General features: G+C 63.1%; 1 protein-coding gene across 9 annotated transcripts; it reads right to left on the bottom strand.

Moving 5' to 3' along the window:
• Positions 1-456: 456 nt before the first annotated feature.
• On the bottom strand, positions 457-20,370 carry LOC129204477 (spectrin beta chain, non-erythrocytic 2-like). Of its 9 annotated transcripts, none has more exons than XM_054820567.1 (33): positions 19,329-20,370; positions 16,115-16,222; positions 15,044-15,199; positions 14,209-14,340; positions 13,912-14,103; positions 13,747-13,830; positions 13,492-13,610; positions 13,208-13,322; positions 12,848-12,934; positions 12,414-12,529; positions 12,087-12,231; positions 11,758-11,864; positions 11,573-11,654; positions 11,262-11,396; positions 11,056-11,187; positions 10,530-10,786; positions 10,290-10,413; positions 9,939-10,133; positions 9,501-9,656; positions 8,790-9,010; positions 8,274-8,451; positions 7,819-7,965; positions 7,188-7,580; positions 6,723-6,842; positions 4,017-5,558; positions 3,536-3,616; positions 3,196-3,282; positions 2,943-3,034; positions 2,595-2,680; positions 1,960-2,026; positions 1,669-1,832; positions 1,239-1,373; positions 457-1,027 (listed from the first exon to the last, which is right to left on the bottom strand). In XM_054820567.1, exons 1-33 carry the CDS (start codon positions 19,755-19,757, stop codon positions 792-794), a joined length of 6,420 nt encoding a protein of 2,139 aa, XP_054676542.1. In that variant the 5' UTR covers positions 19,758-20,370; the 3' UTR covers positions 457-791. The 9 variants fall into 9 exon arrangements, 8 of the variants coding, with proteins under 8 accessions (XP_054676542.1, XP_054676544.1, XP_054676543.1 ...); XM_054820569.1 differs by having other exon boundaries at positions 11,585-11,654; positions 19,329-20,367; XM_054820568.1 differs by having other exon boundaries at positions 12,848-12,931; positions 19,329-20,367.
• Positions 20,371-26,341: the final 5,971 nt, after the last annotated feature.

Below are 26,341 nucleotides of genomic sequence, written 5' to 3'. Positions count from 1 at the left end.
CAGTGAAGTTATTGCAAAATATCTGGGAAGCAGGAAGCCCTGGGGGTCCGGCCACACTCCCCTGGTTCCCTCCACAGCATGCAGCGTCTGCCTGTTGTGACCTGGGCCGGTGGCCACCCTGCAAGAGAGGAAGGGTAGGTCTGGTAGGTCTGGCAAGGCTGCACGGGCAGGAAGATTGGCTCTGCAGGCAGCAGGTTCCCCACTGAGCTGCCGCAGCAGGGAAAAGGGGCCTAGGTGGGATGAGCTGGGCTGGGTGCAGGCACAGAGGAACCACAGGACAAAGCATCCTTGTGAAAGGCACCAGATGGCTCAGGCTTCTCCCCGAGCAGGGCCAAACCCCGCTGCAGGACCCCCCCTCATCTGAAGCTCTCTCCCCTCTTAGCAGGGACCACCTTGCAGAACCCCTCTCCTCCTGCACTGGCGCATACTGTTGGAGGAAGAAGCTCCCAGACTAAGTGCCTGTTTGTTTTTTAATAAAAACAACCACCCCCGCACCCCTGCTTGTGCTGCGTGTCAGCGAGACAGACGCCTGGGGAGCTGGCGGCACCCAAAGAGAGCACCCAGTGGGTGGGCACAGGGGTGCTCAGCGCCAGGCTGAGGCCGCGGACAGTGGCGGCTGGGGCGCAGTGCAGCCCCGGGGCCGGCTGGAGTGGAGCCGCTTGCCGCAGCCTCTCTCCCCCAGGGAGGTGGCAAGCGGTGAGCTGGTGCTGGGAGCGGAGACCAGGCCCGGATGGCACCCAAGAGGAAGATAAAGGACAGGCTGGGGTTTTTCTCCCCCCCTCAGCTGAGTCTCACTCCTTCTTCCCAAAGAACTTCTTGAAGACGGATTTGTTCTTGGGGCGAGGGGGACCAGGGGTCTTCTCCCCCAGTGTGTCCCGTGGGCTCCCTGGCCGGGCCACAAAGGAGTGGCATCGTGCCCTCGGCACAGCAGGTGCTTGCTCCCCAATGTACAGCGTGACTGAGTAGCTGCTCCCGGCCTCCACCGGCTCCTTGGGCATGGCCACGGGAGTGATCTTCTGGTAGGTGGCTGCAAGAGGGAGCAGTCAGTGCGGAGGGCAGGGCACCAGCAGGTGCTGCCAGCCCCCCAGAGCCCTCCCCAAGTGGGGTGCTGCAGCCTAGGGTGCAGGGATGTGGGACCCGGTGGGTGCTGGAGCAGCATGGCACCTGCCCTCCGGTGTCTGTGGGGACAGGGACAGTAGTGCCACCTCCTGACAGTGACAGCAAAACCAGGGCCATACCTGAGGTGAAGGAGTAGGACCTCCTCTTGTTGGCAACTAGGCCGTAGTCATCTTCTTGGCAGCTGTTGTCCCACAGCCCGGGGGACCCCCTGGGTGACCACTGCTGCTCCCTGTGCCTGGCTCCATGAGCAACCTCTGAAACAAAATGGAGACGTCATAAGGCAAGGCCACCACAGGACACCCCTGTGTTAGCCCCAAAGAGGACAGGGAAACTTGCGTGGTTATCCCAGTATCCCAGGAAGTGAAGGGAGGTTACTGGTCCTTCCCCCATCCCCATTCCTGGGCAAGGGGCTCTGGGACTCCTGGCCTAGACCCCACTGAGCTCAAGACTGACCAACAGCCAGATGCCCCTGGTCAGCTCCCTCGCACCTCTCTGGGCTGGGGAGAGGAGACAGGGGACAGCAGGAGCCCAGCCAGGCAGGAAAGTCACCTGCTGCTGCCACAGCCCCATCGGCTGGGCCATCCTGGCTGCCCAGAGGCCGCTGCAGCTGGGCGTTTGAGCGGGGTAGCACCACGATCTCCTGGCTCTTGGCAGTCACGACCTGATGATGTCCCTGGAGGTGGGAGCTTCCAGGGCTGGGGACCTTGCTGGAACTGGAAAGTAGCAGAGATTTAGTGAACCAGACTGGCCCACCGCTGCCCTGCTGGAGCAGCACACACTGGCAAGCATGGGAGAGAGTTGTAATAACAAAACCCGTCTGGCCGGCTCCTGGCTACTCACCCCCCAGCACTGCCGGTGCCCTCAACACGCTGTGCTGCCGCCCGGAAGTAATCCACTTCGGGGAAACCTGAGGGCACAGCAAACATCCCACTGGGTGCTGGCAGTGCACGGGACCATCTCACAGAGCCAGCCCGAGCTCCAGCTGGTTGAGCTGCCCAGATGCCCGTGCTGCATGGCTGACCCCTCAGGTCTCCTGCTGTAGTGGCTGCTCTTGGTCCTGCCAACCAGCCTAAGATTTCATGTCGGGGCCTGAGCCCCCTTAGGTATGGGTACAGCAGTGGGAAGACCTCAACATTACAGATCTCCTTGCCTGGAGGGCAGGCAAGGGGTTTCCAGGCCTTGCAGAGGAGATGGAGGAAGACCAAGGCACAATTACAATTTTCCTGACACTGGCTTTTTGCTGCTGAGGCTCCACTGACGTCAGTCCTGCTATTCCTGATTTATAACTGTGTATGTGGTGTGAAAACAAAGCCTCCAAATCCTGCCTGGCAGAGAACTGCCGTTCCCGAGGCAGGTTAGAAGGATGCATAAATCAGAGCCAACGCCGTGCTGCTTCTTTTCTCATCCCCTGTGTATTAGAGGGCTCGGCAGGAGCCGCACACCCATGGTAACCACATATAACAAGGGCTGCTCACCTGAGTTTTGCTGCAGCTTGGAGACCCATTCATTCATGAGGGGCTGGGAGGGGGCCCTCAGGAGATACTCAGAGCCATCCCGTAGCCTGCAAGGGGGGAAGAACAAGTCAGCAATAAGACAGATGTGGGGTGCAGGTACCACAGCCCCTGCCAGCCTGGGAAAGAAGGAAAACAGGTGGGAAAGGCGGCAAATGGGTGAGAAAGAAGGAAATCCTTATCTGGGCATTAGACTGAGCTGGCCCTGGCTGGGGGTGTCAGTGTGTGTCTGTCCCAGCAGTGCAAAGCCCCTTCCACCTAGGGAGGGCTGTGGCTATGAGCCCCTGGCTGCCCTGGGTTGGGGTGACTCACTGTAGCCTGAAGCAGTTGGTCTTCTTGGTGTACTCAGCATCCGGGGTGCAGACCGCCCCGGAGAGGTTCAGGGGAAGGGCCACCACGGAGCTCTGCAGGGAACAGAAAGAGCAACAGTTGGGTTGGCAGGAGTTGCCCTGCCCAGCCGCAGGGGTGAGGGCACCCTGCTGCCAGCCCCCCACCCAGCACCAGCCCCCTCCGGTGCTCCCTCTGCTCCCACGGTGCTGTGCCACCCCGCTCTCCCCCACCGCACCTTAAGGCTGTCCCTGCGGTCCTGGTAGAAGCACAGCGTCTGCCTCATCAGCACGGCATGGAAGAGGCCCCAGGCACGGCAGTTGGCCTGCAGGATGCAAGCAGGGGACAGCTGTGACACTAGTGGGTTTTGGAGAAGACAGACAGTCCCCTGCTACTCAAAATGCCCCCTCTCCTCCCCCCACCCCCCAGCAGGCTCTGCCCTCCCAGCATGGCCAGCAGCACCCCCATGGTAGTGCCAGAAGCATCCCTGACTTTGCTCCTGACCCAAAACCTGGAAACCCCCCCAGATCATGTCCCAGCACCCCAGTCCCAAAGGAAACCCACAACCACACCCATACCTTCCTCCCTCCTGTCTGCAACACGTGCTTCCTTTCCAGTGTCCCCTCCATCATCTGAAACTCGGTTTTACTGGGGGGGCCCTGCAAGGGGACAAGGAGGGAGCGAAGCAGCACTGTCAGCTCAGCCCCCGGGGGCACAGGGTCCACCTGACCCATCCCCGGTGGGCAATGCCAAGGTCGGAATGGGAGAACAGGAACAATTTTCTGGCTTGGGCAGGGGCTGGGCTGCTTGTAGGCTTTTGGGGTGAAGTGCTGTCTTGTTAAGGCTGAGGGCTGGTGGAGGAGTACCCTGCTGCAGGGACCCCCAAATTTAGCCCTTAGCTCTTCCCCATCCCCCCGGCTGGAGCAAAGGAGTCACCCGAGTCAGGGAGTCCCCAAACACAGGTCACGTTTGCTGAAGTGGGTAACCCAGCTGCTACCTGGAGTGTCCCCCGACCCCCTGCCTGGCCCCAAGGGAGACCCCCCGGCCCGCAGCTCTCACCTTGCTGCCCTCTCTCTCGTCTTCCCCATGCCTCCGCCGATCCCAGGCACCAGGGCTGTCCAAGGGGGCTGCGGACACTGGCTCCTCCATGCGGGGGGACGCCCCATACCCGCTGGGGCTACCACCACCACTGTGCCCCACAGCAGGGCTCTTCTCTCCCACCGGGCTGTGGAGGAGCTGGGCGGCGGTGGGAAGGGTGAACTTGGCCACCAGAACATTGTTGGCCGCCGAGAGGATGAGGGGCCCGCTGGCGGTGGTGTCGGGGCTGGGTCGGCTGTCCGCCCCGCTCCCTGGACCATGGTGGACACGGCTGCCTGCTGGTGGGCTGGGTGCCCGCTGCTCGCCCACCCCATCCCAGATGGCCTGCAGCTCCTCCTCCTCTTCCTCAAACTGCCCATGGGCAGGGTGGCAAACCTCCCCGCTGCCTGACACAGGGCTGGGGGGCTGGGGGGACCCCAGCGCCCACTCGAAGACAGAGAGCTGGGTGGGGGCAGTGGGGGAAGCTGAGGACCCTCTGGGCTGGCTGCTGCCAGATGGCCGCTGCGTGCGGGCAGTGCCAGGGACGGCTCCTGCCCTGCCTGGGATGGCAGCAGGGGACGGTCCGAGCTCCAGCCAGGCAGCTTCACGATGCCTGGCCCTGCCGGTGGTGCCGGGGCTGCCATCCTGTCCCAGCCGGGCGGCCAGCTCATCCCCCTCCCGGCCGACCTGCTCGTGCAGCACGTTGACGCGGGACGGCCGGCTCGGCCTGAAGTCCAGGAGGTCTTCGCTGGCGCTGCCCGGGTGCCGCGGGCTCCAGCGTTCCTCCGCGGTGCGGTGTGCCCTTTGGCAGCTGTAGCTGGGGTTGAAGCTCACCTCCTTGAGCCACATTCCTCGCTCGCTCTTGGGGGACATCCCCAGCCCCTCACCAGGCCCCTGGGGACTCAGCCCATCTGCATCTTCCTCCTCCTGCCCTCCAGCTCCATGCGTGCCTGTAGGCTCCCATGGCTTCACCCCCCCGCCCTGCTTCTGCTCCTGCCCCTCCACCTCCTCCCGCCATGCTATGGCCCCTTGGCGACACCCAAGGACCACCGTGTCCCGCGGCAGCTCCAGGCTGAACACGGAGCCCAGGGACAGGTGGGGGCATGTGGCTTTTGGGTCAGGGAGGCAGGGGTCCCGTGGGGTCACCCCACACTCAGCATCGATGTCCCGCACCAGTGGGTTCCTGACATAGAGCAGCAGCTCCCCAAGTGGGGGTCCAGCAGCGGCCACCCCCGGCCCCTCCTTCCTCCGGCCGCACTTCTGAGGCCATGTGTTGCTGGGGCCATGGCGCTCCTCGGGTGCAGGCTGCAGGGAGTTTGCACCCATGATGCCCTGCAGTGTCAGCAGCCGTGCCTGCTCGGCCCGTGCCCGCTCCCGCCGCTGCAGGCTGTTGAAGAGGGAGCCGGCCCCGGTCTTGGGCAGGGTGTGGGAGGCGGCCGGCGTCCCGCCGCTGGATGCCAGAGGGCGGTGGGTGATGGTGGGCAGCCGCTTCACACTGGAGGTTTTCCCAGCCTCCACCTGTGCCTGGGGACACAGAGAAGGAGAGAGGAGTGACCCCCAGGGCCAGAGCCTCCATCACCCTGCACCGACTGCCCCATCTCCGTGCTGTGCCTGGGCAAGCAGGGAGCTGGGGCAGCGGGCAGGCAGCCGAAAATGCTCACCAGCGGCACATGCAGAGCTGGGAGCTGCACGGCTTCACCTCAGTCTCCTGAGGGCTGCTCCCAACTCGGTGCAGGCAGGGAAGAGGCAGACAGGGGAACCTCTGCCCATGATGGAGTCTCCCAGGTGCGGTGCAGTGGGGGCTGCCTGTGCCATGCAGCTCTCCCCCCCCGCATCGCTGCCCTCCAAGCATCACTTTTGGGTGGCTGTGGAGACAGCAGTCATTGCTGCCTGTCCCTGCCACCCCTGCATGACCCCAGGCAGCAGAGCAGGCGAATGCAAGGGCAGGGGCTGAGCACAGCCCCTTTCCCTTTCCCTTTCCCTTCCCGCAGACCCTCTCTCCAGCACAGCCCAGCCCCTCTCCTGGGTTTCTGGGACCACAAGGATGAGAGCAAAGGGCTTTGCCTGCAGGAGCTGGAGGAGCATCTCTCTTGTACCCTTTAGGCTGGAGGGTGCCCATTACCCTCAACCATCCTGGCAGCCCCTCTCCCTGCCTCGATGCCCTCCGGCCTCTCTGGCCCCCTGCCCTCTCCCCTGGATTGCCCCGCAGGGGGCCCGGCTGCGTCTGCCCTCAGGGCTTCTTGCACACAGCCCCTCATGCCAGCCCTAGAGCAACAGGCAGATGGAAGCCCCAGCAAAACGCTGAGCCCCCAGCCCTGGGGTTACAAACCATGCACCTTGGAGCATGCTCCCCCAACACGTGCACCCTCACATGGCCCCATCCAACTCTTCCCCCTTCAGTCAGCTACAGGAGGGACTGCTGCCGTCCCCCAGCAATGGGTTGTCATGCCTCCTGTGGCCACCAAAACCACTTACCCAGGGGGCCAAACTGCAGCCAGCCCCATCTGAGCCCCCTCCTCGCATGCCCCAGCACCCACACTCTGGAGCCCATGGCACTGGGAGGGTTTCCCCTCTCCTGAGGAACCACCACCGGCCGGGCACAGTGGCATGGCCGGGTGAGTCGGTAGCAGGTGGGTTCACGCCATGCAGCCACTCTGCTCGGCATGCAGCCTCCCCCGGGGACATTACCTCTTCAACTGGCTGGCGAGGCGGCTTTCTCTTTCGCTTTAAACTACCCCAAGTGTTTCCTAAAAGCCCCTGGCAACGCTTCCAAAAGGTTTTACAGCCTGAGGGTTTAGTGGCAGGGAGCTGAGCGGGGGGAGAGAGAGACACAGAGAGTTGAGGGTAGAGCGGGTGAGGCAGCAGGAGAGTGCAGGCAAAGGTGGGCAGCAAAAGCTGGTTCTCAGCCCTCGGGCATCGCTCGGTCGGCACAGCCAAAGGTCCCTCTCCTGAGACAGACACAGCCCCAACAGCTCACTTGGAAACAGCTGGGGGGGGGTGGGATGTACCAGCATGGGGGCTACCCCACAGCCCTCAAAGCTCTCCCGGTCTGCACAGGGGTACAGCTCTGGGGAGCCACAGTGGCTGACCCCAAGATGGGTGCTGGGCGCTCCCCCACAGTCCTGCCAAAACCGCTTACCATCCCCCACGTACCATCCGCAGCACCTCCTCCCCTGGCTGTTCACCACCGGCCACCATCTGCGCCTTCTTCTTCTCGCCCTTCTTGCCAATGCTGAGAATGAGGTTGACCGTCCCCCCCAGCCCACCGGGGCCCCGCGGTGGCAGCAGCACTGTGGAGGTCTCAGCAGGATCCCAGATGACAGCCTCCTTGGGGGGTCCCGTGCTGTGGGGTGTCGAGCTGCTGGGGTCCCCCCAGCTCCTCTCCACTCCCGATGGGGCATCCAAGAGCGGCGATGACAGTGGGGAGTCGGCCATTCCCACTGGCACCCGCGGCTCTGATCCTTGCTCGGGCAGGGAGCAGGGCGTGAACCTTGCCGGGCTGCGAATGCTCTCCAGACAGGGCTCAGCACATGGGGCACACTGCTCCTGGGGAGCAGGGAAAGAGAGAGAATGTGAAAGAAGGGTTGCTGGGGCCCAGGCACTTTCTGAGGACAATCTTACCTTTGCCCTGTCTGAACCCCTGAAAGTCCCAAGGGTATCACCCCATGGGCATGACATGTCCCTCCCCTACTTCTGCACCACCCATTCCGTCCAGTGCCTCTGCTATCCTCAGCCTCGAGGCCGGTCCCGTTCCCTGATGGTCTCAGCATGGCTGGGTACTCACTTGGCTGGTGGGGGACGTGCCCAAGGGGCTCTCCGAGTCCTTTCTGTCCTCCTGCTTGCTCCCTGGGTCCCGCTGGTGCCTCTGTGCTCGCCAGCGCACCAGCACCCAGCCCAGCATGCTCTGCAGCTCCTCCAAGCGTTCCTTTATCTAAGGAGAGGAGAGATGCTGGGCAGTCTGCAAGGACCCCTGGCCCAGGGACACTGGCCCTACCAGGACACCTCATTATGGAGCACTTCAGGGGTGTTTTGGGAGAGGGACGGGGTCACTTGCGATACCTCAGGTCTCAGCATCCATTGCTGGGGGAAACCCCCTCCTGCCCTGAGCAGCCCCGGGGATGCATGGCTAGCCCCGTACTGCTCGCTGGGACTCTGCGCTTGCACCTCGCTCTCTACCAGAGACTGTCCCTGGAGGATTTCTTGGGGTGCAAAGGTGGCTCCCCCATTCCTCGCCCTTACCGTCGCACTCAGGTAGTGCTCCTCAGACACCAGCTGCTGCCCCACCGCTGCCAGTGCCTCAAACTCCTTAAGCTTCCCTTCGATCCTCCTCTCCAGCTCCTCACATGGAGTCTCTGGGAGGCCGTGGCTGCTTGGGCTTTCAGAGAAGATCTGAGCCCGCGTGTCCTCTGTCCAGGAGCTGCGGGCACGTGAAAGATGGGCTGAGGGGGCTGAGGAATGACCCCCTCCTCAGCCCTGCAGACCCCAGGGAAGCCATTCCCATACTCAGGGATGGCTGGAAGCAGCTCGCTGGGGTAGCGGCAAGTCTGGCAAGGCAGGGCAGAATGCTGTGGGGCTCCCTCACAGCAGGCAGCCCTGGTGCAGCGCATCATTCCAGGCTGCCCATGGTCTTGCCTGGCTACAGCTCCAGCACTGCCCACATACTTGCCAGCAGCCAATGTTCTGGCAGTGACACGCTCTCACCAGCTCCCCCCCCAGCCACCGTAAAGGCAACCCCGACGGCTCATCACCACTTACATCATGGCTAAGTAATCCTTGAAGAAGTGCCGCAGCCGGCCAGCCTGCTGCACACGGGCCCGGGTCTCCCGCAGCAGCTCCCGCAGCCCTGCCCAGGCCTGCAGCGTCCCCTGCACCTCCCGGCTTACAGGGCACAGCCGAGCAGGGCAGAGCTCTTGCAAGTGGGCAGCTGCTCTCTCCAGCTCCTCCAGCTGCCCCTGCAGCGTCTCCGACACCACACGCTAAAGGCAGAAAAGGTTCAGGATGCATCCAATCCCTCTGTGCCCAGGCTGGGCTCCCCTGCGCCCTGGGATGCAGGGACAGAGGGGAAGATGCAGGGACGGAGGGAAAGATGCTGGCACAGGGGCTGTGGGGAGCAGGCAGAGCCACCCTCTGTGGGGAGGACGGGCAGAGCGGAGGGCCGCCTGGTTTCCCCATTCTGCCCGCATGAGTCACCTCCCCACTGGCGGGAAGATGAGCAAGGTGCTGGCAGCCAGGCACTGGCACACAGGAGCTGACGCAAGCTCTCTCCCCTCGCCTGGCCTGTACTGGCAGAGGGGAGCACAGCGGGGCAGGGCTCAGCTCCGCTGGAAAATTCCAGCCCAGCCTTCCACGGAGTGCCAAGGCTTATGACACTTGGGCCCCCGGGGGCCAGCGCCTCCCCAGGACAGCCCCGGCCAGCTGGGACACATCCCCGCCATGGGCATGGCGGTGGTGCTCCCCAGGTCTCACCTCCATCTCCTGCTGCCGGCTCAGCAAGCCCTGCAGCCCCTGGAGGTCCTTCTCACTCTTCACCGCAGTGAAGCCACTCTCTGCTTGGGCAGTGTCACGAGCCAGTGCCTCGGCTCTGCATCGAAGGGCCTCCAGGTGTGGGGACACCTCTGCCACCTGGATGTGTGTGTGGGGAGAGAGATGAGCCCTGGCATGGGACCCCTGTGCCACCACCCACCATGTGGCCCCAGCCCACCCCAGCTTGGGACCACCTTGCCACGTGCCTGCAAAAGGGAGGGATGGAGCACCAGCCTCGTACAGAGCAGTCCCCACGTATCCCAACACCCTTGTGTCCCACCAGGGCCAGCCAAGGTGCATCCCCATCCCAACTAGCCAGCATGTCCAGCTGCAGGTGGACCACCTGGCTGCATCCCCAGACCCCCTGTTTCTATCCCCTACCAGTCGCTCCAGGCTCTCTGTCTCTGCCACCACTTCCATGACCCGCTCCCGCTCCTTTGCTGCGTCGTTCAGCATCTCCACAGCCTCCTGCAGCTCTCCTAAGGGGCAGCTTATGTCCTCGCTGCTCGGTGGCTGTCCAGCCTCGGCCGAGAGCAGGGGAAAAGACCCCCGTGAGCTGCAACGCCCGCTCCCTGGCTGAAGCCAACAAAAACACTGGGCGTGAGGGAGGTGGGGAGCAACCCCCCCAGGAAGCTGGGCCGGAGCGGGGGACCCCATGGGTGCCACAGACCAACCCTTGGGCCAGTCCCAGGTGCTGGGTGATCACAAGGGACACCTGGCCCCGCTGCTCACCACTGCAGGTGCCTGCTGGCTCCGTGCCTCCTCCTCTTGCAGGTCCTGCAGGAACTCAGACAGCACCAGGGAGTCGCGCAGGTCTGCTGCCCGGCGCCGCAGGGCTGCCTGCACACGTGCCAACCTGCAGGGACAGGTGCCCGTCATGGGTGCCAGCACCCTCTTCACCTCCTTGGGGTGAGCATCCTCCTGCTGCCCTTCCCAGGGACCAGAGAGGAGGCACCTTCCCCAGGGACTCACTTTTCCTCCACCATCTCCACCTTCCTCTGCATCTTCCTCGCTCCCTCGTGCTCAGTGGGCGACTCGCCTGCCGCCTCCTCCCGCAGCGCCTGGAGCTTGAGGCCACACAGCAGGAGCTGCTTCTCCAGCTGGCTCATCTCCTCCAGGTCCCGACGCAGCTCCACTGGGCTTCTCATGGTGGCTGGCTCTGAGAGCAACCCGGCCACGGCTTGCAGCCACCGCTCGGCTCGGTCCAGCTCCCCCACCAGCCTCAGTGCCTGCAGAGAGAGCAGGGAGCCCATCAGCCTGGCTCTGAGCCACCCAGGGGAGGCAGGAGCCATGCTGCCACCCCACTGTGGGTACCCAGGACACCGGCAGCTTGGGTAGCACAGTTGGAGTAGCACATGGGCTGCGAGGCCGACTGGAGATGTGGGTGCCAACGCTGCAGCTCCTGTCCCTGCAGGCACCAGCCTCATTTGCTGAACCCCAGGAAGCTGTTGCGATTGGGGCATGCCCTAGTGCCCACCCCAGCCCTGCCACCATGTACCTTATCAATTTCCCGCAGCACAGCGCCATTCTCCTGGTGCTTCCTCTGCAGGTCCTCCCACAGCTCCCCCAGCTCCCGAAGCATGGCCTCCACCGGCGGGCTTTCCAGAGCCCCCCCAGCCACCAGCCCCTCCTGGGAGGCAGGGAGGGCAGTGAGGACAGACCCTGCCTGGTGTTTCCCCCAGTCCCACACCCGAGAGTGCTCACCTGCAGCGCAGACCCAGGGCTGTGGCTGGGGTTCAGGAGCTCCCGCTGCATACGTGTTGCCTCCAGGCTTTCCACATCCCCCACTGGACATGGCGGGGTCCCGGGACCCGTGTTCTCCTTGTGCGGGGACACGGTCTGCCGAGGGGCAGAGAGATGTGGTGCATAAGTGCCCAGACCAGGGACGGGTGCGCGTGCACAAGCGTCCATGCCCACAGGCAGCAGGAGGGGGTCAGGGAAGGGAGCCCCCCCCCCGCCAACACTGGCTTCCCTTGCTGGGCTGGGAGCAAAGGGGACTCTTGGGGAGACATTACCACATTCACCACCTGGCAGATGTCCTGCACCTGGGCCTCCGGCTGCTGTGTCCCCCACTCAGCCTCTGCCTCTCTCCTCCTCCTGCAGAAAGCGGGACAGTCAGGCCAGCTTGCCCCTTGCACAGGGGACACCCATCCCCTCGAGGTCCATCCTGCTCCACCCAGACACCTCCATGAGCTGGTACCTTTTGCTGTCCCCTCCGTGAGGGGGCTGCCCCGTTGCTGGAGAGCCAGGGCTGCTCTCCTCCCCTCTCCCTCGCTCTGCCATCTTCCCCGGCATGTCCTTCGGCACCTACGGCACAAAGGCTCCCGTTCCTCCTTTGCCAGCCCGAAGTGTGCATCACTTTGCCCCAGGGCCTGGCACTTATCACCTCCCATAAGCAGTGGGACCAGGTCACAGGCATGCTCAGCTTGAGCTTTGCCCAACTCTCAACCCCCTTTCCTACAAGCTCCCCCGTCTTCCTGTGGTGGAGGTGCTGGAGATGTCCGGAGGAAGGCAGACGCCTGTGCTCACCGTGCTCCCAGGGCCTCTTGTCCGTTTGTCTCCTGCTTCCTTCCCCACTGCCCCATGGCTGCTATCATCTCCTCGGGACTCCATGCTTGGAGCCACAGCTTCGCCCCTTGGAGAACTGCTCACCAACGTTGGAGCCTTCTCCGTCCTGGGAAAAGGGCACAAGGGAGGCCCAGGGGAGCAGAAGATGGAGAAAAGAGAGACCTTAAGTGGAGCTGGTGCCCCAGACAGCCTCCCCAGGGGCTAACCCAGGTCTTTCCCCAAGCCTCTGGCTCCAGCACTGGGGGGTCAGGGTTGGGGCCCTGGGGCTCCTGCCTGGCTGTGCCCTACCTCAGCGCCTGCTGGAGCTGTGCCCAGCTCTCCTTGACATCTCGGTGCTTGGGGGTGACTCGGGCTGCCAGGCTGGGCTGCAGGCTGAGGAGCTGGGACACGGTCACATCCAGCATCTGGAGGAGAGAGCAGCCAGGGAGCGATGACATGTCTGGTGAGGGACAAGCCACCGCAGCCATGGGGCAAGTGCATGATGGCAACCCGCCACCAGCCCTGCGAGAGCAGGACAGGCATCGGACACCAAGCCCGGTCCCCTGCTGCCCGTGAGGCAGCTCCCCCATCCATCACACAGTCCCAGTCACCCCACGCAGCCATGGGGTGCCCACTGAGCGCCCAGCCCTGCTGGTGCCAGCACTGATCCAGGAAGGCACACATCCCACCCCTGTCAACGTGCTCCCCAGGGTTCAGAGGACGAGGCAGAGCCTTGCACTTACCATCACCTGGCTGGCCATGTCCCTGACATCCCGATCCCGGCATGGCTCACCCTCCCCTGGCTTCCCCACACCACAGACGCTCCTCTGCTGTAAGAAGAAGCTGCAGCCAGTGGCGGGAGGAGGACGGGGCCTTGCCCTCAGCTCCGGCAGAAAGGGATGTGGCAAAGCTGAGCTTGCTGCTCTGTCTCCCCTTCTTATACCAGGCTCCGTCTCCCAGGTCTCTCACCGAGCCCCAGGCTGAGGGTGCTGGGACCACAGCAGCCCCCACACAGGGGACAAGAGTGAGGTGCTGCCCACCCACTTTTGCTCTGGCCATGCAACAGCCCCGCACCAGGCTGTCCCTGGCTCCACTACTGGTACCTTGGCATGGATGGCTCCAAGCAGGGTATCTGCTTGCTGGAGGAAGGCGGCCACCTCCAGGGCCAGCTGCAGAACCTCATGGTGCTCCTTCAGGGTCCCCTGCAGCCGCAGCCACCTGTGCAGGTGGAGAGGGAGAGATGAAGGGCAGCCCATGCTCCTCCAGGGAGCCGTGAAGAGCTGGGGTGAGGGGAAGTAGGTGAGAGATTTGGGGGGATCCTGCTTCCCAGCCTGTCAGCTCCCAGTACCCAGCTTGGCCCTGCTCAGCCTGTGCATCCTCCACTCACATTTTGTTGAGGTGCTTGCGCCGGGCTGAGATGCTCCTGCTCTCACTTTTGCCTTGTTTCTCCAGCTTCTGGGCCAGGCTATTCAGCTCCTCGTGCAGACTCTGGAACTGCTGCTCCTCCTGGCCCGAGCAGAGAGATAGATGTCAGTATCTCCCGGACATCCCTCCTGCCCCCGTCTCAGGGATCTGCACCATGCCCCAGCCTCATGGGGTTCGGGGTCTCTGGCATGCCAGTGCCCCCCCAGCAGCCTCTCACCTGCTTCAAGTCAAGGATGCGGCGGGTGAGCTGGATCTTGTCTGGGCTTTCCTGCAGGAGGGCTGCCAGGGAGGGCTTCTCCTCCTGGGCCAGGGGAGGGGGTGAGAAGGCAGGGGAACAGCCACCCTGTCCCCCTCCCCAGACCGTGCTCCGCACACCCCATACCTTGTGCCTGATCCATGCTTCCAGCCGCTCAGCTTTCCTGTTGAAGTCCTGCAGGCTCCGCAGCCCCCCCAGGGCTTTGCTCTGGCTGGCAGCCGTCTGCTTCAGGAGCTGCCACTGGTCCCGCAGGGCCAGCAGCTGCCTCCGCACCCCCTCAGCGCTGGGGCTCGCCCGCCACATCAGCTGCTCGCCCATCTGCGGGGCCAAGGGACCCACTCAGCATCAGGGACCCTCCACTGTGGAGAGCCTGGAGACACAGGTGCTGCAGGGAATAGGAGCCGTGCCGCCGCCTGGCCTCACCTGGTTGAGCTTTATCAGCGTGTTCTCAAAATCCTTCATGTCCCGCTGCAGCGTCTGAGCCACCTCCTCCCAGTCCTGGAGGTCGCAGCCGTCCTTCAGGTCCCACAGCTTGCCTCGCACCCAGCCCTCCGCCTGCAACGTGGGAAGAGCCTCGTGGCCGGGCGCCTCCGCCAGAGCCCCGAGGACATGGCTTCGGGGACCCAAGCCCAAACCCCTCCAAAGCTGCGACAGGGACCGGAGGGCACCCTTTTGGCAGACAACCTGTTTGCTCCGAGCGCCAACAGGGCGGTAAAGGGACTCAGGATGGCATCGGTGGCCATGGGGGTGGGAAGGCGAGCAGCATCTCGCCTCTTTCCAGCTTCTGTCCCAGCCCAGCAGGAGAAGCCGGGGCCCCCCGCCAGGCAGGCCAGACCGGGGGTCTCTGCGCAGAACTTCCCTGCACGAAGCATCTCTTCTCCCTGCACCCCAGTGCAAGTGCCTGTGCTCCCTCCCCAGCACGGCATGGAAGCAGCCCCCCCGCACCATCCCCGTTCCCACGCCACTGGGGAGCAACAGGGGCTGGGAGAAGGAGAAGGAGGATGGGGGACGGGAGGAGCGTGCGCACGTGGGGAGGAAGCAGGGCCCTGGTGCGGGTTGACCCCCTCTCCCCGGGGCTGACAGCCAGGGAGAGGCAGCCAAACATGATCTCATGCCACAACCACGGCTTCGCTCGGGGCCAGGAGTTCAGCCCTCCCCGCCGTGCACCCCACCCCGCAGCTCACATGAAAGGCTGCCGGTGGCCCCCCCACCCTGCTCCCCATGCAGCCCCTTGGGCGGGCGCCCCAGCTGGCCTCACCTGCAGCATCTCCCGGTTAAACTGGGCTACCAGAGGGCTCGGGTCGAGGAGGGGGGCTGCTACTGCACTGCTTCGCCCACCACATCTTGGTGCTGCGGCAGGCTCCTTGCCCTTGGGACTCTCTTTTCGGGGTGACGACACCAGGGGTGATGCCAGCTGGGGCAGGCAGAGGTGAGAGGTCAGCGTGACACCCCAGGGAGCCCTCCCTATCACCTCCCCGGAGCGTTTTAGAAACCCAAATAAAGTATGTCAGCCTGCCTTGTCCCTGATCCCCCCCTTCACTGGCATATTTGGGGTTCTCTCCCAGCACCCCAAGGCACAGCTCCCCTCTACCAAGGCCAGGCTGGTGGCTTTCACAGCCCCGTCAGGAGATTGCCGGGCTGTCCCTCAGCCCTGGGTCACTCCAGGCTGGCGGGATGGCAAACAGGAGCTTGAGCATCTTCAGGAGAAACCTGAAGGTGCCGGGCTCGCTGCCTCCTCTCACCAGGCAGAAATTGCTCCTGGGGCTGGCCCAGAGCAGCCCTCCCTCCCTGAAGGGGCTGGGCACGAGCTGCCCCGCGGGGTCCCAGCCTCCCCCAAGCCCACCAGGGCGCAATCTCCCGGGAGCCTGTGGAACAGCGGGGTTCGGGCAACTGTTTCAGGCTCTCTAAGCACTCTGGCATGTGCTGCCCCGCTGACGGCATGGGAGTCGCTTTTCAAAGCCATTCTGCCTAACCACAAGAACTACAGAAATCCTCTGTCTTTTTCTTTTTTTTCTTTTTTTTTTTTTTTTTTTTAAAATAGCAACACAGATTCTCAGGCCCTCCTGCGACTCCAGAATCTTCACTCTCTTGACATGGCCAGGGCTGGAGGAGCCCATAATCCAGCTCCCTTGGAAGCGATAAAACCTCTGGGCACTGGCCTGGGGGCTGACCCCTCGCCCCATCATGCCCAGCTTATCCCCTCGGTCACTTAAAGCGGCGAGGCTCCATCCACGCCTGGGCAGACCACCAGCGGCCAATCTCACTTGCTCAGCCCCAAGCTACACCCCTGGGTCAGACCCTCCTAAATGGCGAGGGCAGGGGGATGTACCGCGTAGAAGGGGGAACCTCTGTCCACCGGAGAGCAGAAACCACCAGCCCGGAGGCTCCCAGCCTCCTGCTGCTCGTCCTCCGCATCCACGTCCTTCCTGAGGAAGACCTAGAGACGGGAAGATGCAGCCGTGAGCCTGGAAGTGCTCGACCATCCCAGCAGCAGAGGGGACAGAGGAGCATGCGCCTGCTTCGCCCTGCCCTGGGCCAGAGGAGGCTGCCGGCAGTACCCAGACACTGCTTGGCCGGGCTCTTGCCCATCCCTCCTTAGGCATCCAGGCCAGGCTTCTCTGGGCAGCATCTGCACCTCCTCCCATGTGTTCAGCAAGCGGCAAGGGCTCCTAAGCTTGCTTTGCTCAGTGCCTTCTCCATTTTAGCTCATGCACACACCCTTTTTCCCCTTGAACTGACTTTTGGAGCCAGCAGAAACCCATTTAAGGATGCTCAGGGTCAAACCCCCCTGCCCTCCTCCAGGACAGCAGGGTAGAGGCATGAGGGCACAAGAGGACATTAACTCCACTGGCATGAACTTGAACCCTCTGAGCTGGCCATCCCTGACCTCGGCCTGGCTGGGAGGTAAGAGTTAAGGGGGCAGCCGACTCGCAGGGAAGGGCTCCTGCGGGACCAGGGTGAGGGTGGGAGCAGGAGAGGCAGGAGGAAGGAAGTCCAGGAGCTGCGGCCAGGCACAGAGAGGAGGTCCAGGATGAACTCCATGTTACCTTATCCTTAATGGAGCCCAGCCCCAGGAGGAGAGGTGCGTGGGATTGCTTGGATCATGCAGTCACTCTCATCCTCTACGGATGGATCTTTTCTTGGGCTGTCAGATGTAGCAGGGCCAATTTAGGGACCTCCTTCCACTCCCTCCCTGGGGCAACCTTGCTGTCTCTGTAACAGCCGTCCAAGCGTGCACAGGGCAACACGAGGTGGTGGGCAACGTGTGCTGCCCCGACACCCCCTCCTCTGACACCACAGCAAATGGGGTGGTGGATCAGCCAGAGCCAGACTCAGCCCACCACTGCTCGGACCGCTCCAGACTGGGGACAGTGTCCAAGGAGGAACCAAGGACTCCCCCCCTGCACAAAGTGGCTTCCTACTGTCTCTGCAGGACTGCAGAAGAGTCCCAGTGGGGATGGCAGCCTCCAGCACTAAAGCTGCTACCACCAGAAAGGCTCAGAGCCCCACAAACAGCCTCACAACCCTGTAACTCCTGGGAGACCAGCACCACCGGACCTTTCCAGAGGCCTGCAAAGCCCAGCTGGTGGCTGCAGAGGACAGACCACCACACCACGCCACAGCATCCCATCCTGAGCAGGAAGAGCAGGCAGGGAGCGAGGCTGAGTCATGGCCTGGCAGGCACAGCGAGAGCTCAGCACGTCTGGCAGGAGGGTGCCAGAAGGAGAAGGCACCCCCTCTGCCCAACCACGGGGCGGAGAGGTTTGGATGCCTGTTTAGGGAACAGTGAGTGGGGAGCTAAACATGAAGTGCTTATGGAGAATAAGATCTTAGGAAGCCACTTTTCTAGGCAGCCGCGTCCCACGCTGGCTGCAGCCCAAAAGCCCCCCCTCAGGGCTCAGCCGTGGGAGACAAGCCTGCAGGTGACATGGGAGCTTTATTTAAAGTCCCTGTCTCGCGATCCGTCAGCCGCAGGAAAACAGGGCTGCCGGCACAAGGATGACTTCATCCTTCCCGCAGAGCTGCTCCACTGGGACTGCCCCTCCTCCCCGGTCCCTCTGACTGGAGCCGGGTCCTCGCTCCAGCAAAACAACAAACTCTTGCAGCAACTGAAGGCTGGGAGAAGGAGCTGTGCCTTCCTCGGCATCTGTGAGGTACTGAGCTAACTGCTCCCCAGCAGGACCCCAGGCTTCACGACATGGTCAAAGCCACATGTGAAATGAGTGCAGCAGCCTCAGCTGCCTGCTCTGCAAACACTTCTTTTCCTTGTTAAAAGCAAAATTAGCACAGCACGTATGCTCACTGCATTCCCATAGAAGAATGGGTGCCAGTGACTTCCCACAAGCAAGACAAGCAGGGCCAGACCCTCCCAGGCCACACTGTGCTCATCCCAGAGGAGTCCCCCATTCCTACAGGGCAGGAGTGAAGGGCAGAGCCAAGGGCCGGGGGGGCACGCTTGGGAAAGCCCTAACATGCCCTGTGCAGGGGACAGCGTTCCCTTCTCTCCTCTGGCTGCTGTCCTGCCTAACACACGTTTTCCCCTGCGCCCTGGCTCCCTCCCTCCCAAAGCTCCATCTTGCAGCGTGCCCCCCCCCTTGCAGCTCCACCCCCCCCCAGGCCGGACAGGGAGGAGGGACCGATCCTGGCAGCGTCCCGAGAGTCCCGCACCACAGCACTGTACCGAGCACATGTCCCTACCTTATATGAAAGAGGGGAGCCCTCGTGCCGATGCCCCTTGGGCTGCGCAGACTCCGGCCGCCCAGCGAGTTGCTGCCTGCGTGCCGGAGGAAGCGGCAGCTCTTGCAAGGCTGTGCCTGGCCTTTATTGGCAATGAAGACGAGGGTTTTGGCAGTGGGTTGTGCGGCTCTCCCTAGCGCTATCCCGCCGGGAAACCAGCTGTTGCAGGTCAGGGTTAAATCCCAAGGAGTTCCTGCCTGCTGTTGCCAGCAACGACAAGGTCTCTGAACTGCCTTCCGCCCCATCCCAGCCACACAGGGGGTCTCCCGGGCTCCGGCACTGATGGATTTGGACCTCCGTGCCTGCTAGTACTCAGATTCAGAGGGCATGGTGCTGGGAGCCCTGGGTCCTGCTCCTAGCCTTGTCCTGGCTCTGCCTGGCTGTGTGGCTCTTCATGAGTCACTTCCCTTCTTCCAGCCTCTATTTCCCCTTCGGTAAACGGGAGAGCGAGTTCCCAGCTCCCTACACACAACTGCACCATCGTGGGCATTCCAAGAGCTGAGCCCTCCGTAGCCAGGCTCTGTGGCAGAGCTTTTCTGGGTTGTCTTGGCCCTAGGGAAAGCTCATTTCCAGCTCACCCACAAAGACCTCCAGCCTGACGGTACAGAGAAGTACATGGAGGGAACGTGGGAGGAAAAGCCAGGAGCCCTGTAGCGAGTGCTGCCGGGAGGGCATAGCGACAAGGCAGCAGGGATCCCATGCCGGGGCGCAGCCTCCCCAGGACCTATCCATCCCTTGGCAGCCAGGAACAGGGAACCGCAGGGAAGACAGGGAGAGAGCAGGGTGCAGGGTACGGGAGCGCTTACCTTGAACTGAGCTCTCCCTGGCCTGCTGTTGTTGTTGTTATGGTTCCTCTCGCCGCCGGTCCGAACAGGGTCCCCGGGTCCCCCTGTATCCCCCGCGCCAGCCTCCCCATGCCAGTTGGACAGCGTGATCTTCTTAATGGAGCGGGCGAGGGAGTTGCGGTTCAGCCGCTCCTCGTCGGTTCCCCCATCCTCGCCGGGGCTGGGGCTGCGGGGCTGGCCCTCGGGGGCGGCGGGGCTGGCCCGGGCTTGGGCCAGGTAGAGGGAGATGCGCTCGTTGAGGCTGCGGCGGAGGCCGCGGTGGTTATCCAGAGCGGAGGCGAGGGCGATGCCGGGGCAGGCGTCCCCGGGGAAGTCGGCGGCACACTTGGGCAGCGAGAGCTTGGTGCTGATGGTGAAGGGCTGCACCTTCCTCGCCATGCTGCCGGACATCCTCGCCCTCCCCGCCGCCGCCGGAGGGCAGGGGGGCAGCCGGGGGACCCGGCCCGGGCACCGTGGGGCGAAGCAGCAGCGCGGGGCCCCCGCTGCCCGGGAGCGCCGGTGATGGAGACCGCCCGGGCGGCGCCGGCTCCTTCCCCGGGGCGGGCGGCGGCGGGGCCGCCCCTTCCCGCGGGGGCACTCAGCGGGGCGGCCCCGCGGCGGGGGGCAGCGGCGCGGGGGGCGGCCCAGCTCCCATGGCCGGAGCGGCGAGGCGCGGGCGGCCGTCCGGCCTCGGCTGCCTGCGGGCGGGCGGACCCTCCGCCCCCGCCGGGGCGCGTCCCCTCCCCTGCCCGGGTCCCTCCTCCCGCGGCGGGCAGGGGAGGCGGGGGAGAGCCGCCGCGCCCTGCCCTGCCCTGCCCTGCCTTTCCCCGGCCGGCTTCAGTCGTCCACCTTCTTGCGCAGGTTGAGGAGGCAGAGCAGGCAGGTGAGCAGGGCCTGGCGGCTCTCCCGGGAGCGCAGCCGGCGCCCCAGGCGGCGGAGCGGCGGCAGGAGGCGCTTGCGGGCCAGCGGCAGGAGGCGGGCGAGCAGGGTGCGCAGCAGCGGGGCGGCCAGCGGCGGGGCGGGCATGCTGCCCCCCGAGCCTGCGGGCGCACTGTCAGCCCCCGGCGACCTCCGCCCCCCGAGGTGCCTCGGCGGATCGGGGGGTGCCCAGGAGCTCCTCACGCTTCGGATCCGAGCGCGGTGCTCGGGGGTCCGGACCTCTCTGGGAGCGGGGGGCTGCTTGGGGGAGGCTCGGGGGAGAAGCACTGGAGGGGACTGTTTTCCTCCCCACCTCTTCCCCTGGTTACTCTTACCCTCCTTGGGATCCTTCCCGCTCCGGGATGCTGCTCTGCCTTGTCTCCCAGAGGAGCCTGTACTGCTCAGCTCCCCCCACGTGGACCTGCCACCAGCCCGAGTGGCAGGAACAGCTCCAGAGCAAGGGACAACAAAAAACCCAGCTGCCCGTTTAAATGCCCCCTCCTCCCAGGTCAGACACATGCTCCCTGTAAGCGATACTGCTCCTCAGCCTAGGACCCCATTTGTCGGGGCAGCAATGCTGGGGGATGAAGGGGGGCGAGGGAGGAACAACATCTGCCCACCACAGAAATGTGGGCTGGCAGGATGGCGTCCTGTTTCACTACAAGGCTTCGCTGAAGCCCCTGAGCAGGCAGCCAGGTCCAAAATATGCTTGCCTGGCATTCCTTGCCAGCACCAGCAATTGCCACCCTGCTCCCACAAGGGCCAGGAATGCAGACCAGGTGGACCACGGACCCCCAAGGAGAGTGGGCAAGGGATGCTCCAGGGCATGAAGCACCAAAGAACAAATGGAGCACCATGGAGCCCTGGGGAAGAGCTGTGATCTGGCTTGATGTGGGGCTCCAGAGCAGGCTGGTAAGCAGTGTCCCATGCTTCCCAGCCATGCTCTGAAGCCGAGCCTGCTTGGGGCAAGCAGCCAGGGCCCTACAGACCGAGGGAGCACAAGCTAGCCAGGGTGATGGCAACAGGCAGGAAGGTCCACGGGTCACGTCTGTGCCCTTCCGTTTCCCTCCTGTACCTAACCTTTGTTTTGTTCCTGGTGGCTGTCTGGCTTCATTTCCTGCCCTTGTTCCCTTCAAAAACCCTGCCAAGGCCCTACTCTTGGCTCCCACTCAAGCAGAACTTAGGAGAATGAACAGACACAAGGGACTGAAAGATACTGCTCTGTCTCCCAGCCTGCCTGATGCAAGCTGTCCCTTGCCCAGAGAGTCCCATCCAAGAGTGGTTAGTTCAGCCAGGATGACCTTTCCCAGCCCCGCAGATCCCTCTTGGGGAGCCAGCCATGGATGAGGAAAGTGGGCTGGCCATGCCTCAGCACAGAGACACCATGTGCCAAAACCAGAAACAACTCCCCGACGGCTCAGCTCCAGGCCCAGGAGCTGCAAGAACCGGGACTGACGTCAGCCCCTTGGGACTGGCCTCCCAGAGGCTCCCGGAGCCTCCTGGGCTCCAGGTCTGCCGCGGTCAGAGGGCTCCGGCGCAGGCGTACCGCTCCACTGCGTGCTGCCACCGGCCCCAAGCTGGCGGTGTTACGGGGAGTGGGAAGAGCTTGAATGAAGGAAGCAGGAGCCAAAACTTTGCTGCAACTGTGTCAGGGTTTACACTTCCCTGGAAGAAAGCTTTCCACCTTTTATCAGGGAGACAGTGCTTGCTCTGCTTTTGAGATTCCTGGGTTCGCTGTGCTGTGAGGGATCCTGGGTAAGTCACTGCCTTGCTCAATGCCTCGATTTCCTCTGAAGTCCATCCCCAGTGGGAATATCCCTTCCCTATGCAGAGGGCTCTTGCAGCATTCCACCTCCAAGCAGGCTGGGATGAAAAGTGCAGTGTCCCTGGTCACTGATAGTGACCGCGGTGATAGAGGAGAGTGGAGATCTTATTCCCCAGGGAGCCTTACCTATTCCTAGGAAAAGCCCAGCCTGAGCTGGGAGAATTGCCCATCCTACCATGCCTCCCGGGGGAATCCTGTCCTTTGGTCCCACAGGGAAAGGGAGGTGCTGGCCAGGTGCAGAGGTGTTGTAGCAGAGATGTTGCAGCAGAGGTGTTGCAGCACGTTCCTGGGGGCATTGCGTCTGAGCATTTCATGGCAGAGATACACAAGGAGGGGGTGGAAAATCCCTTGGGAACAAAGGGGCTTCAGTGTGTGGCCTCTCCAGAAACCTGCACCTTCCCAGGGAGCAAGCGCAGGTAACAGCAGGAGGGATTACCCTGCTGTGAGAGCCAGATGCTTGCAACATCCCAGCACTGGGCGGAAAGTGGGGCAGGGCTTGATTGCCAAGCACTTGGGACTCGTAAAGAGGCAGATTTTTGTCTCTGCCAAAAAATGTAGACACGTTGCCGAGCTGCTTTCCCCATCTGGAAGGTCAAGGGTTTTAGCCTCCTTTCACAGTTGGGCACAAGCGCAGCCCTGAGAGGTGAAGGGACTTAACCCTGCTCCTCTGGTGAGTCAGGCACAAAGCTGGGAAGAGAATGCAACCTTGAAAGAAAATGAAAGCCCACCAGTATCTACTTCTAAACACAAGACTTAGGGCACCGGAGTCCTGTGCCTGTGTGTTTCCTGGGCCAAGGCGTGTAGAGCCTTGCTATACCCTCTCTGATCCACGGCGGACTTTCTGTTCCCGCCGTCACTGCTCTGTCTCTCAACCCTTTTTCTTGTCTGTCCTTCATCCCTCTTCACCAAGGGGCTCAAAATCACTCACCAGGTGGCCAGCTCCTTTTTTGCCTGGTATCAAGACTGCTTTCTTTCAGGCATCCATTTTTTTTGTCATACCAATTGCACAACCAAGTATCCCCTATTTAATTGCCAGGGAGGATCCGCTTCCCGAGCCCAAAGAGGAGCCATGTAGCCCTCCATAGCACTTATTTCTCTCAAGTGGTCAGTCAGCAGCTGGGCATCAGCAAACAAGGAGCAGAAGATACCCCTAGGCAGCATGAGGCAGGCGCAGGGTCTCGGGAAGCCCGTGGATGGACCACTGCTGGCGATGGAAGCAGCCCGGCTGCATGGTCTGTCCTCAGGGTGGTAGCAGGACTGTGCAGAGCTGTCCTCTTGTCTTCTCCCTGCCATCCCAAAGCCCTGGGGATTTGGCTTGCCAAATGCTCAGCCCCTTCCTTCTTGCTGCTGAGCAGGAGTGAGCTCAGATCCCAAGGCTGGAGCCAGCCAGTGCCTCCATCTCCTCTGGAGAGGACGATCTGCTAGGAGGCCACCTTGGAGGAGGCACAGTTGGAGGGTCAGGGGTGGGGACACATCAGCCTTTGAACAGGACATGGCCGTGCTACCTCTTGGTACGACCCCTCTTGGTCACTGCTGCCTGTTGGCAGCTTTCTGAGCAGCCCCGTGCCCTGTCAGCCAACAGGCAAAGCTGGCACGGGCTGTGAGAGTGGGCCAGATCCCTGGGCTTTGTCCCATGAGCGACCTGCCAGCAGCCAGCCTGCTCCCAGGACAGCATCTCTGCTTCGTGGGAGGGCAAGACCCTTGTGCCCCCTCAGAGGCAGGCGCAGGGGACAGAGCAGCCATCGGCACCCAAAGCTTAAAGCGGCTGTTGCATGGTTAAGGCTACAGAGGATTTAGCAGGGATGCTGGGAAGAAGGACCTGGCTCTCAGGTGTCTCTTCACAAGATGCACGACATTTGCTGCAAATCTTGCTCTGGGCATAGCACTGGGAGCTAACGGAAATGGGGAGGACGAAGATGAGAGGAAGCTGAAAGTCCTTTCTTTGAGGAGACCTCACCTTTCTGGCGGGGACCTGAGAGGGTGTTGGTGGTGGGGACACTGGTGGCACTTGAGTGCCTGGCCCCATGCAGGAGGAACACAGGCCATTCCTGCTGGGAGGGACACGAGCGCTATAAATAGTTTGTTTAACACACCGCAGCCAGGCTCTGGAAAGCCCCAGCCCTGCACATTCGCTGTTGCTGGCACTGAGATGGCAGCTGTTGAAAAAAGGCTGAATCCAGCAGCTGCTCCTCGGTGCTCTCGGCCCCCACCCTGCGCCCCAGCCCTCCCGCTCCCCTCGTGGGGTGGCTGAGCCTATGGCATCCCTTGGAACGGGCACCGAGGCTCACCAAGGAGGTGCCAGCTCTGTGCTGGTGTTGCCGCTGCTCCCCAGGCTGGCGGTGGCTGCAGGATGCTCCCACTGCCTGGCTGCTGGTGCCGGAGGGGCAAGGAGGATGGAGAGGGGGCTTTCCTCCCTGATAGCCCTTGCAGCAGTGGGGACACCACTGAGGCTGGCTAGGAACTGCGAGGCCACGCCAGTGGCAGCTGCTGCCCACACACGTGCCCTCGGCTGCAGCTCTCCCCAGCCCCAGCTCGGGATGCTGGGCTGGGGCACGGCCCCCCGCCCGCCGGCTCTGCTCACACAAAGGCCCCTTGTGCCCACGGGACTGACATTCCTACAGCCGCGGGCCGGGGGCAAAGTGCAGCCGAGGGGGAGATGGGACCAGAACCCAGCTGCTGGGGCAGCTGGTGGGGCCAGGTGGGGACGGGCCATGGTCCTGCCCCCCCCTCCTGTGCCTGGAGGATGGACGTGAGCAGCTGGTGGGAGAGGGGGGACCCCCGGCGCGAGCAGGCGACTCTGGGCTGTGGGAGGCAGGGGCACAGACTGTGAGAGGAGACACCGTGATGCTGGGGAGCAGGAGCGGTGGTGCTGTGCACCCACGGGTGCTGCCTGCCCACCTTGTGCACTCCCACCCAAGGCAGACCTGTGGGGTAGGTGTGGGAAAGGGCTAGCTTTCACTGGCTAGCGCCCATCACAAGACAAACCCTAGGCTAAGAGCAGTTTTGGCCACATCTGGCCCCCAGCCTTTCCTGCTCCTCACCTTATACCAGCATTTAAGGACTCTGCTGGGCCTCCTCCTTGTCCCCTTTGCAAAGAGGGGGACAAGTCAGGCTACTCTTCATGGCATTAGCCAGCAGCTGGGGACCCCCACCTGCCAACCCCCCGTCGATACTGGCCTGCCAGCTGCTGGGGCCAGCGAGGGAAGGGATCTGCCAGCTGGCGCCCCGAGGGAGGGAGGCAGGGGGCTTCTGGTAAGGCTACACTGAGGGCACCTGTCATCCCGAAGCCAGGGTGTCACCATGCCCTACAGTCAGGCCTGTGTGTGCGTTACGAGGCCCCGCGGCTGGGACAGCAATGACATGCTTGCCCCTGTGTCCCGTCCCCACCTAAGCCTTTGCTTCCCCGGGGCTTTAGGGTAGCACAGAGGAGCAGGGAGCCTGGGCTGGCAAGCCCCAAGTTACCCCTACCCCACGGGGGGCAGCTCAGCTCATAGAGAGCCAAGTGCAAGTAGCCCACCCCCATCCAGCCCCCAGGGAGCCTCCAGAGGAGAGGGCAGCCTGGGGAGGTGGGTAGGGGGTTGCTCCCTCCTGCTGTTGCACCTCAGCTCCCCTCCATGCTCTGAGCCAGGTTGGCTTGCCCTAGAGCTGGGTGTTGTCCCACTGCGGGGAGATGGGGTCCCAGAGAACTGGGCTGGCACAAAGGGCACCCACCTAAGGGACACTGAGATGCTGGGGGGGATAAGGTGCACTCCTTTTCCCAATGCTGAGCACCCCTGGGGACATCTGGGCTGTGATGCCCTACTGGGGCATCAGCAAGGGGGAGGATGCACATGCTGGCAGCAAGTCCTGCTCTGAGCCAGGCAGTGAGAAGCTCCACCACCCAGCCCTCCACTGTCATTTTCTTGGAAGGATTTTGCCTCCAGCTGTAACCTGCACAGCCTCAAAGGAAGCAGGGGAAAACATCGGCCTCACACAGCCCCTACCCAGGGTCACGTACCTCCTGTGGTCCCTTCCCAGGGTCCAGAGCTCCAGGCTGCCCTCTACTCCCACCCACTCCACAGTTAACTCCATCCTATCCAAGCAGACCCTCTTTCCCCTCCCCAACCTCCCCAAGACACCATTTTTTAATAGCAGACCCCAGCTCTGCCACCAGCAGAGACCTTGACAAAGGGCTGGCCAGGGCAGCAAACCCATGACCAACATTAATCCACCCTAGGGCAAAGTCCACCAGGCCAAATCCCGTCTTGCTGAC

This window comes from Grus americana, chromosome 3 (assembly GCF_028858705.1).
Source record: "Grus americana isolate bGruAme1 chromosome 3, bGruAme1.mat, whole genome shotgun sequence".
Lineage (NCBI taxonomy): Eukaryota > Metazoa > Chordata > Aves > Gruiformes > Gruidae > Grus > Grus americana.
Note: the sequence above shows the minus strand (reverse complement) of the source record. Positions and strands in the feature narration are given on the sequence as shown.

Coding starts and splice junctions, on each gene's coding strand:
- LOC129204477 (XM_054820567.1), bottom strand. CDS start 19,757: ATGTCCGGCAGCATGGCGAGGAAGGTGCAGCCCTTCACCATCAGCACC. Junction 12,935..13,207: donor TTGGAGCCATCCATGCCAAG/GTACCAGTAGTG, acceptor TTCTTCTTACAG/CAGAGGAGCGTCTGTGGTGT. Junction 8,452..8,789: donor AAGGATTACTTAGCCATGAT/GTAAGTGGTGAT, acceptor ACGTGCCCGCAG/CTCCTGGACAGAGGACACGC.